The 10,330-nt window shown below is 60.8% G+C and overlaps 1 protein-coding gene across 3 annotated transcripts; it reads left to right on the top strand.

The window, feature by feature from the left end:
- The first annotated feature begins 168 nt into the window (after positions 1 to 168).
- FDXR (ferredoxin reductase) lies at positions 169 to 9,896 on the top strand. 3 transcript variants are annotated; one of them, XM_082371693.1, is made up of 13 exons: positions 169 to 343; positions 935 to 1,053; positions 1,144 to 1,215; positions 5,494 to 5,589; positions 5,788 to 5,910; positions 6,096 to 6,209; positions 6,545 to 6,646; positions 7,422 to 7,529; positions 7,774 to 7,858; positions 7,992 to 8,191; positions 8,274 to 8,445; positions 9,157 to 9,327; positions 9,461 to 9,896. In XM_082371693.1, exons 1-13 carry the CDS (start codon positions 265 to 267, stop codon positions 9,589 to 9,591), a joined length of 1,572 nt encoding a protein of 523 aa, XP_082227819.1. In that variant the 5' UTR covers positions 169 to 264; the 3' UTR covers positions 9,592 to 9,896. The 3 variants fall into 3 exon arrangements, with proteins under 3 accessions (XP_082227819.1, XP_082227817.1, XP_082227818.1); XM_082371691.1 differs by lacking the exon at positions 935 to 1,053 and having other exon boundaries at positions 170 to 343; positions 1,118 to 1,215; XM_082371692.1 differs by lacking the exons at positions 935 to 1,053; positions 7,422 to 7,529 and having other exon boundaries at positions 170 to 343; positions 1,118 to 1,215.
- The last annotated feature ends 434 nt before the right edge of the window (positions 9,897 to 10,330 follow it).

Raw genomic sequence — 10,330 nt, 5'->3', positions numbered from 1 at the left:
GGCCCGGAAGTCCTGGGGGGGCGGGCCCTCAGCGGAAGGGGGTGGACCGGGGGGGGCGGGCTTTTCATTAGGGCGGCGGGATTCTTTCGGTTGTGGAGGTGGAGCCGCTACGCTGTGCTTTCCTGGAGCGTGGGAGGCGGGATTTGGGGCGGGGCCGCGATTGTGGGTGGGGTCACAGGAAGGAGGAGGGCGGGGCCGGAGCCGGCGCGGGAGATCAGGGCAGTCAGCGGGGTCGGGTCCGCTGGCTAGTTGCCCTTTCCAGGCATGGCTTCGCGCTGTTGGCGCTGGTGGCCCTGGTTGGCATGGCCTCGGACCCGGCCGCCTCCTTCCGAGAGCACCCAGGGTAGGAGCAGGGCACCTCTAGGGCTGAATGGGAGCGCGGGGAGGCCTGCGAGCGCTAAGTATAGGAGTAGGAGCCCAGCTGGTTGCAGGGCTGGAGAGGGGAGAGAGAGGGGACCAGGGGCGAGACTGGAGGGGTCCACTCATGCAGATGAGATGGGGGTGGTGTACAGGGGCAGATGGCGGCCTGTGCGGTAATATGTGAGGCTCCTGGGGTGAGACAGGGATCAACAAAAGTGAGAAGGGGAGACCATGATGTCCACAGAAGTGAGAAGGAGTGAATGGGGGTGATAAGGAGGTCTGTGGGGCAAGAGGGAAGTCTGAGGCGAAACAGGGGCCTATATGGGCAATAGAGGGCTCTGTGGAGAGAGAGGTAAGAAGAGGTAAAATGGGGCCTTGTGGGCAGATCCACAGGGGCGATATGGGGTCTGTTGGAAGGATGTGGTATTCTAGCTGGGTGGGTTGGGAACCCAGTGAGAAAAATTAAGAAGTGCTGAGCAGGGAAGCTTCAGGGGTGATGGGGATTGTCGAGTAGGCCATCTTCAGCGGTGTAGTAAGTTCATGGGTGAGATGAGGGCTCTGGATGGAGACACAGCCTTTGGGAATTCAGATGAAGTAAGGGACCCTGCAAACGCCAAAGCTTTGAGGAAAAAGAGAAGGAGGGCACAGATGAGGGTGAAGCCTGGGAAACTCCGTTTTCTGTTGGACACTGAAGTTGGGGTTTGGGATGGGGAGGGAGTCTTGAACTGACCTTCCTCCCCGGTCACCCCTGCCCTAGGCTTCCGCCAGCAGTTCTCCACACAGGAGCAGACCCCCCAGATCTGTGTGGTGGGCAGTGGCCCAGCTGGCTTTTATACCACCCAACACCTGCTAAAGGTAAGCCGCTTCCTCCTGGTTCCTTTTCCCATGATTCACCTGCTGCTCCAATCCTAAGGGCAAGCTCCACTCCTTTGGGTTTTAAAAGCACTCCTGGATCCCTGAAGGGGAAGGGGCTCCCAGCCCATCTAGACGGGACATTTCCTGCATGCTTTGTCACCTGGGGCTCCCCACTCTAGGTCCTCAGCTAGAAGAGAAGTGTGTTTGTCTCATGGGTGATGGTCAGTGGTCTGTGGCAGACGGTCAGCTATGCCTTCTTGGCCAAGTACTCCAGGGAGCTTATGCAGACCTGCATGCTGACTTTGTCCTGCCCCTCATCTTCCCTTCTTTCTCCTCTGTCTCCACTCTGTCCTGAACATCCTGCATCTTGAGGCCACCCCCTCTTCTCAGGGATTTCTGTAACTTTAGGCACCTCACTGCACTCTCCTCGCCAATAGCTCCAGCCCTCCCCATGCCATGCTGGTCTTCCGGCCTGCTCTCCACCCTCCATTCCACGCCTTCCCCCCACCCCATGGCCGGGGTCTCAAGGTTTATAGTATTAGCCTTGGCGGGCAGGGCCCCAAGGTTGCTGGTTACCCTTGAAACTTCGGCAAACCTTGGCGGGAGGGAGGAGGGAGGGAGAATCATGGGTTGGCGTGAGTTGGTGGGGGTGGGGTGGGGGAGGGGTGTGGGAGACCTAGGCTGACTGAGACGTAGGACAATGGCCTTGCCGTGGAGAGAGAGGAGAAAGGATGGCTATATTAATTACATGCACAGACACACACACACATATACAGATATTAATACTTAAAAAGTAGGGTGACCAGCCTGCTCAGTTTGCCCAGGACGTAAGCCTTTCAGTGTTAAAACTGGGAGGGTCCTGGGAGGCCAGGATGCGTCGGTCACCCTGCCAAAAAGGGACCTAAGCACGGCTTCCAAGCAACACAGGGGAAAGAGCTAATTACGGTGAAGTGACCAGCATGAGCCCAGTTGGGTGGGGTCAGTCAGAAAGTGCTTCCCGGAGAAGTGAGTTGAAGGAGGCCTCAGGCTCTGGAGAGGGCCTCCCACATGGGCGCTGGCAGGGAGACCAGGGATCTCCGAGGGGCTGGGGAGATCCTGGAGGGCTCTGTGTAAGGGGCAGTGTGCGAGCTGAGCCTGAAATTCGGAGAGGGAGGAGGGTAGGCCTTCCAGGCAGGATTCTCAATGTCCCCAGTGTGAACAAAGGCTCTGGCCTGCACATACTTTCCCTGGGGGGGGTGCAGGGGGATGGGCACCGAGGCCAGTTACAAGCTGGTCCTGGCCCACTGGGAGCTCCAAGCGACTGGCTGTGCTCCTGCGGCGGGAACACGCGCAGCACATTTGGGACAGTGGCACTTAGCCGAGTCAGGCACTGTCTGTACAGCATCTCATCGCCTCCCCAAGACAAGTTGCGAAGCAGGTGGCATGACTCTTGCTTCACAGGCGAGAACCGAGCAAGGCTGCCCAAGGCCCCTCGTCTGAGCAGGGAAGGCCTGGGTTCTGAGCGTGGGCACTCCGATGGCAGAGCCCGCTCTTAAGCTCCGCGCTGGGCCATTCAGTAATCAACCTCTGGACACTGACATGATCCAGGCACAGCTTGGCACGGGGAACATGAGTGTGAGCAGGACAGACGTGGTCCGCATGCTCAAGGACCTGACAGTCTACTGTGGGAGGTTGTGGAGTGGTGGGAAGAGGGTTTACGTGGTATTCTAGGGCTCTGATGTGGGTGGCGGGGGCGTGTACAGGAGGGGCGCCTAACCCAGCCTGGAGGAGGTGACGTCCAGATTGCTGTCTCAAGGACAGAAGGAGCAACCCGGTGGGGCAGGGGGATGGGTAAGAGGCCAGAGGGCCCCAGGCACAGAGAACCGTGTGACAAAGACCCAGAGGAAAGAGAATGCAGGTTTGGGGACCGGTGAGTTCAGGAAGGTGGGCGTGTGCAGTGAGGGTGGAGGGCTGAGAGCAGAGGCTGGAGGAGGTGGATGGGCCCAGATCCTGGTGGCTGGGAAGCCACTGACCAGCTTGGACTCGGGCAGTTTCTCTTGGTGCTGCCCACCCCCTTCCCTGCATCAGAGTCCCCTGGGGGACTTGTGAAAATACACATTTCTGGGCCTAGTTCCCACCTAATCAAACTGTGGCTGGGGCCCAGGAATCAACATTTGAAAACAAACCCCCGCCTGCTGCTATAGGTGGTTGGCTTCAGTGAAGGGTTTTAGGCAAGGGACTGAAAGCACCCCGTTTTTGATCTGGAGCCCTCTCTCTGCCTGCAGGGCAGACAGCAGAGCGAGAGGCAGGGCTGGTGGCCGAAAGAGCAGTGGGGAGGATGGGGGTCTGATTGGACGGGGTAGAGGGGAGTCAGGGAGGAGCCCCAGCTTCTGACCCTGGAGCAGAGAGGGAGAGGTTTGGGGGAGGGGAGGACTGACTTTCATCCCAATGGGTGTGAGGTGTCTGGGGTGCGCTGTTCAGGGGTCTCAGGCTTGCTGGGAGGTCTGGGCAGAAGAGAGAGAGTAGAATGTCATCAGTAAGTCCACAGGAGTTTGAGGTCACAGGAGGGAGCGGATGACAATTCCCCAGGGAATGTGTGCCGGGGCAAGGGAAGGGGGGGGTCTCAGATTGGAAGAACCTCAGAGAATATTCTTGTTAGAGGGGGGACAGAGGAAAAGGGGCCTGGAAAAGAACAGCCAGAGGGATTGGAGGGACCTGTGAGAGCTAGGGAGGAGGGGCATCCTGGAAGATGAGGCCAGTCCTGTGAGAGAACCAGTAAATAGGTCCAGCGGGTTGAGCCTTATGGAGGTGGCCTTGGAGAGAGCCCTGTGAGCTGGAGGGAAGGCTTCACAGCTGGAAAGAAGGGAAGATAAGATGGAAAGGCGGACAGCGTCCGTCCGGTATCGACCTCCGGGCTCAGCAGTTTGAACTTTGTCCCACGGCAGGACGGCCAGGGAAGGTTTGTGAGCAAGGTGGTGACATACAACTACCACAAAAACTACAGTGACGGTAATGACAGCTTTTGATTGAACACTCACAGCGGGTCACTCCCTGGGCTAAGGGTGTAGGCTTTGCTCATTTCATCCAGAACCCCACGCCAGAAGGAATGTTCTGTGCTCCAGTGAGGAACATTCCAGCGGCACAGAGTCAGATAGCAGTGGGGCTGGGTTGGCCCCGCGGCTGTTGACTCCAAAGCTGCAGCTCTTCAAGGGCACAGCTACGTCAGCGGGGCTTGAGGGGGATGGGGAGAGTCGGGAGGCACGATGGGCGCGTGGGGGACCGGGACTTGGGCGCAGGCAGTGGGATGTGGACAAAGGCGACGAGCTGAGCGTGAGGCTTTGTTGGGGTGAGGGCTGCTGGAGGGCGGGAGCTCATTTGCCTCGAGTCCCACTGAATCGGGGGGGGGGGGCGCGGAATCGCGCAAGAGGCTGATGGGGGCGCGAGGCAGGGTAGTGTCATCCACAGGAGCCCCAACTGCTTGACCCTGAACCTGCCTGTGGCCCAGAGTCTCACCATCCTGACCTCCGGGATGTTTCCCAACAACCCTGAGAGGGGTGTGTCATCTGTCCGGGTTTACAGAGGAAGAGACTGAGACCCAGGCGGACGCTGGGACTTGCCGGGGCCATGCAGCTGTTTGGTGGCAGAGCTACCACACTTGTCTGCCCGACCCCCAAACCTGAGCCTTCCCCATGGCCCCTCTGGGTGCCCTGGGGTGGGGGGCAGGCAATGTGGAACCGACATATGAGTGAGATTGTTTTTCTAACACTAGGAGTAGGGCCACTTCCATCCCCGTGTGCTCCCCTCATGCCCCAGCTGTGCCTCTAAGTCTCTGTCCTGCTGGTCCGCTTTCCAACAGGATGGTCTTGGAGGCTAGAGCTAAAGCAGGTATGAGTTTCCAAGGGTGGTTCTCAGGTCATCTGCGGGCTGGGCATTTCTAGAAGTGTCCGCGGGTTCTAGGGCAGGGCTGTGTGTCACGTCTGACCCAAGTAGACGAAGAAGCTCCCCTGATACAACTCCAGTGGTGGGAAAGCTGCCGTCTTCCTTGGTTGGCCAGAGTTCTCGCCATCTCAATGGGCTGGCAGTCCTTGAAGTCTGGCCTCGGCTGCCCTGGCGCTGTGCTGCCCACTCCTCTAGCCCGGCTCTCTAGGCAGATGGGGAGTCGTGGGCCTTTCTGTCTCCTTGCAGAGGGTCGAGGCCACCTTGTTAGCCCGCTGAGCTGGGCTCTCCTGCTTTGTCCTGGGAAGGGCAGGACCCACAGGGGCCTCCCTCGGCCCCACCAGCCATTGCCTTCTCCCCCAGCACCACTCCCGCGCCCACGTGGACATTTACGAGAAGCAGCTGGTGCCCTTCGGCCTGGTGCGCTTTGGCGTGGCGCCCGACCACCCCGAGGTGAAGGTGGGTCTCTCTGGGCTCGGAGCAGGGCTTTGGAGACTTTGGTCAAGGTGAGGAGGGAAGGGAGGCTCCCTGACCGCATGGAATGACCCCAGGCCCTCTGGGGGGATGCCACCCCGGACACTGTGGGGTGAGGGTGGCACAGCCACGGGCCCTGGAGCTGCCCCACCCTCTAACCCCTCCCACTTCGGGCCCCGGCAGAATGTCATCAACACTTTTACCCGGACGGCCCACTCTGACCGCTGTGCCTTCCACGGCAACGTGGTGGTGGGCAGGGATGTGACCGTGCAGGAGCTGCGGGACGCCTACCACGCCGTGGTGCTGGTGAGCGCAGGCGGGGGCGGGGGAGGGGGCAGGGCCGCAGCAGTGGTTGGTGGCAGCGGGTGGAGGCCTAGGGGTGAGGGCCACGGCGGAGGCTGTGGAGGAGGAGCTGGAAGGAGGCCGCTGGGAGCCTGGCGGGGGCTGCCTGGCCCCTTAGCTGCTGCTGAGGCCTCTGGGTCTTTCCTCAGAGCTACGGGGCAGAGGACCATCAGGCCCTGGAGATCCCCGGAGAGGAGCTGCCTGGCGTGTTCTCAGCCCGGGCCTTTGTGGGCTGGTACAATGGGCTTCCTGAGAACCGGGAGGTGAGTTTGGGGAGCACTCCCCCTGCCTCTTCCTCCCCACTCCTCACCGGGGCCAGGGGCAGCTCTTGGCTGCCACAGCTCGGGGAAGAGGGAGCCACAGGCCTGGGAAGCTCGCAGTGAGATGAGATGTGAAACATCAGGCTGACCGAGGGGGGAGGCCTCTGGGAAGAGGGGCCGCCGGGTCGGGGTGGAGGGACCTGAGCTGAAGCTCAGGGTGGGTGGACTTTCCGAGTGTAGGGGAGCCTGAGGGTGCGGCCGGGGACTGGGCATGAGGCTGAGATTAGCCTGACTGGGGCCAAGGTTAGGGGACCCCTATCCAGACCTCTGTCCTCCAGCTGGCGCCGGACCTGAGCTGTGACACGGCCGTGGTCCTGGGGCAGGGGAATGTGGCTCTGGATGTGGCCCGGATCCTGCTGACGCCACCTGAGCACCTGGAGGTGAGTGGGTAGGTCAAGGGCCGGAGGGGTGGAGGGGGGGTCACACCAAGGAGAGGGTGCCCCTGCCTGCAGGGTTTGGGCCTCGTCCCTCCACGCTGAGCCTCTGTTTCCCCTTGGTGCTGGGCAGAGGCCTTCTAAAAGGCAGCCTGTGAGCTTCGTCTCATACCATTTCCCCCTTCACTTTCTGCAGCTACATAGGCTTTTTGAAAAAAAGTTTTCCGTATACACACACCATTCCTCTTGCTCAGAACCCTCTCAACTCACCTCCTGCCCGTTAACCTGTCTGCATCTTTTAGTTCTTGGTTCAGTTGTCCCTTCCTCCAGGAAGCCTCCATGGACCTGAATAGGTCCATTTCCCTGTAATACTCTCCTCCCATAGACTTGGCTACTTCTGTTTCAAAGCATGTTGTCACCACTGCAATTTTATACTTTTTACTGAATATTCGATAAGTCTCTCTCTCCACCAGATCAGAAGTTCTGTGAAGGCCGGCACCACGTCTCTTTCGCTCACCATTCACACCCCCCCAACCCATGCCCTTTGCACAGTGCCTGGCACGTGGTAAACACTCAGTAAACACTTGTCGAATGAAGAGCGTGGGCCTGGTTTGCTACTAATTGGAGCCATTTGCAGAATTGGCAGCAGTGCTCCATCTGGCCACCGGGGGGGTGGGCAGTGGTACCATCTCAGGCTGCCAACCTCCTCACCGCCCAGCTAATGGAGAGGCCCCTTCTGCTGTCAGTGTCCAACAACTTTAAGGTCCTCCTTTTGTGCCAGAAAACGGATATCACGGAGGCTGCCCTGGGGGCACTGAGACAGAGTCAGGTGAAGACGGTGTGGATAGTGGGCCGACGTGGAGCCCTGCAAGTGGCCTTCACCATTAAGGTGCTGGGGCCTGAGGGAGAGGGGCCAGGGTCCCAAGTAGATGGTCTGCCCCTTGGGAGGTGTGGCAGGGCAGAGCTGCCTGGGGTGGAACAGGGAGAGCCAGGCAGGCCCCCCTGGGGCCCAGTGCCTGCCTTCTGGTGGGAGCTGGTGGTGTCTCCCACCTGGGCTGGGTTCTGGGGTGGGCTCAAGAGCGGACAGCGCTCTGGGCCTGACTCCTCCCCCACTCCCCGCCCACACCTCCAAGGAGCTTCGGGAGATGATTCAGTTACCAGGAACTCGGCCCATTTTGGATCCTGCGGATTTCTTGGGCCTTCAGGACAGAATCAAGGGTGAGGGGCCCTGGCCTGGCCCCCCGGCTCACTAGGGAGGGGATGGTCTAGGTCAGAGAGGGCTCGGGGGAGGGCATTAGGGGAGAGGGCTGTAACCCGGACACCGCCCTGAGATGTTCTGTGTTGCTAACAGAGGTCCCTCGCCCGAGGAAGCGGCTGATGGAACTACTGCTTCGAGCAGCCACGGAGAAGCCAGGGGTGGCGGAGGCTGCCCGCTGGGCATCGGCCCCCCGCGCCTGGGGCCTCCGCTTTCTCCGAAGCCCGCAGCAGGTGCTGCCCTCGCCAGATGGGCGGCGAGCGGCAGGCATCCGCCTGGCAGTCACCAGACTGGAGGTGAGTCTTCTGTTACCCAAAGACACCCCCATTCTCAAATCTCCCCAGCCCCAGCCTGGTGTTTCCCACCCTCTCCCCACAGGGTGTTGGTGAGGCCACCCAGGCAGTGCCCACTGGAGACGTGGAGGACCTCCCCTGTGGGCTGGTGCTGAGCAGCATTGGGTATAAGAGCCGCCCCATCGACCCCAGTGTGCCCTTTGACCCCAAACTCGGGGTCATCCCCAATATGGAGGGCCGGGTTGTGGATGTGCCAGGTGAGAGGGTGCAGTGGGGGACAGGGAGGCTGGTGTCTCCCAGGGCCATTCACATTCATTCATTCACCTGGTGACATGCATTGAGAACCTGCTCTGAGCCAGGCCCTGTCCCAAGACCCTGGCCCTGCCCCAGCCTCCTCCTGGCCCTGCCCCAGCCTCCTCCTGGCCCTGCCCCAGCCTCCTCCTGGCCCTGCCCCAGCCTCCTCCTGGCCCTGCCCCAGCCTCCTCCTGGCCCTGGAGGAAGCTCCCAGTCTAGCTGAGATGCCCACACATATGTCTGGTTATTAAGTCATTCAATTTACTGAGGCCTGCTCTGGGCTAGGCCTAGTGCTGAGACTGGAGATGAAGGAGCAGCCCCTTGGCCTCAGCGAGCTTCCAGCCTGATTTAACATCCACATACCTGTCTAGTCATTAATTCATTCAGTCAGTGTTGACTGAGAGCCTGTTGAAACAAGGTGGGCAGGACCCAGCTCCTACAGGGAGCTCCTGGTCTACAGGGACACTGAGGTGTAAGGGGGGACGGCATGGTGAATACAGGTTGGGAAGCATTGAGGGCAGTGGGCCAGCGGCCAGAATGGGCCCGGCTGATGGATGCTGGGAGGCCGTGGGGTGTATGGAGGCGTGTGCACGTGTGTGTGTACTGAGGCCCAGGCTTGCCAGGGGTGTCCAGCCAACTCCCCATTGCTTACCCCTTTGTTACCCCTCTCCAAGGCCTCTACTGCAGCGGCTGGGTGAAGCGGGGGCCCACAGGCGTCATCACCACTACCATGACTGACAGCTTCGTCACCGGCCAGATTCTGCTGCAGGACCTGAAAGCGGGGCTGCTGCCGTCTGGCCCCAGGCCTGGCTATGCGGCCGTCCAGGCCCTGCTCAGCAGCCGAGGTCTGGGCCCTGTGTGAGCTCCTGGGAGGCGGGGTGGGGGGCTCTCTGGGCCTTTCACTGTTTGGAAGGGGGCTGCTCTGGGCTGGGGTAGAGGAGGCGGTGAAGGCAGTGACCCGTCTTCCCTCTGCCGCAGGGGTCTGGCCTGTGTCTTTCTCGGACTGGGAGAAGCTGGATGCTGAGGAGGTGTCCCGGGGCCAGGGTGTGGGGAAGCCCAGGGAGAAGCTGCTGGATCCTCAGGAGATGCTGCGGCTGCTGGGACGCTGAGCCCAGATCCCAGGCGGGCACGGAGGGGAGGAGCGCTGTGCGGGGGAGAGCGATCTGCACCACAGCTGCATCGCCTGGCCGTCCTGGCGTGGGGCCTTGGCTGCCCCTTTTCCAGGGGCCTCTGAGCGCTTCCTCGTGCCGGAAGGTCGCTCGTGCCACTGTGGGTAACTCTCAGCAAGGAGATAACCTTAGTTAGGGATGGGTGCAGGTGCAGGCTGACCTTCCTCCCTCCTGCCTATCTCCTGCTGGACTGTGGAGGGTCACCAGGTCGGAAATATGCTGGAAATAAAACACCCGCCACCGAGGGACAGTGGTTGATGTGCGACTTCTTCTGGGGCCCGGGGTCACCTTCCAGCTGCAGCTCCCCTCCAGTCACCAGGTGGCGCTGCAGAGCCAGCTCCCTGCTCAGGGGCCTCTTGGGGGCTTGAGGGGTTTTGGCAGCCAGTCCTGGCACCCACCGTCTTTTTCTCAGCTTGGCCCTGCTGCTGCGGCCTGCCTGCCTTCTGCCCACACGGCAGGCACCCTGTGACCCCAGCCTGCCTGCCCTGCTGGCCCTACTGCTGGGTCCCCTCCCTGGTTAGTCCCCAGTACAACCCAAACAAGAAAAGAGAACAAGAGGGAGCTGGGCAGCAGCTTGCCACATCTGCTCCCTGTGGCCCCTCTGTCTCGTGCGGGTCCCCCACTCTGTCCTTCCCGCCTTTGTTGGTTTCCAGCCAGATTGACAAGCCTTTAAAAAATA

This window comes from Balaenoptera borealis (genome assembly GCF_965194805.1).
Source record: "Balaenoptera borealis genome assembly, chromosome: 20".
In the NCBI taxonomy this organism is placed as follows: Eukaryota; Metazoa; Chordata; class Mammalia; order Artiodactyla; family Balaenopteridae; genus Balaenoptera; species Balaenoptera borealis.
Note: the sequence above shows the minus strand (reverse complement) of the source record. Positions and strands in the feature narration are given on the sequence as shown.

Coding starts and splice junctions, on each gene's coding strand:
- FDXR (XM_082371693.1), top strand. CDS start 265: ATGGCTTCGCGCTGTTGGCGCTGGTGGCCCTGGTTGGCATGGCCTCGG. Junction 8,446..9,156: donor CCGGGTTGTGGATGTGCCAG/GTGAGAGGGTGC, acceptor CCCCTCTCCAAG/GCCTCTACTGCAGCGGCTGG. Junction 9,328..9,460: donor GGCCCTGCTCAGCAGCCGAG/GTCTGGGCCCTG, acceptor CCTCTGCCGCAG/GGGTCTGGCCTGTGTCTTTC.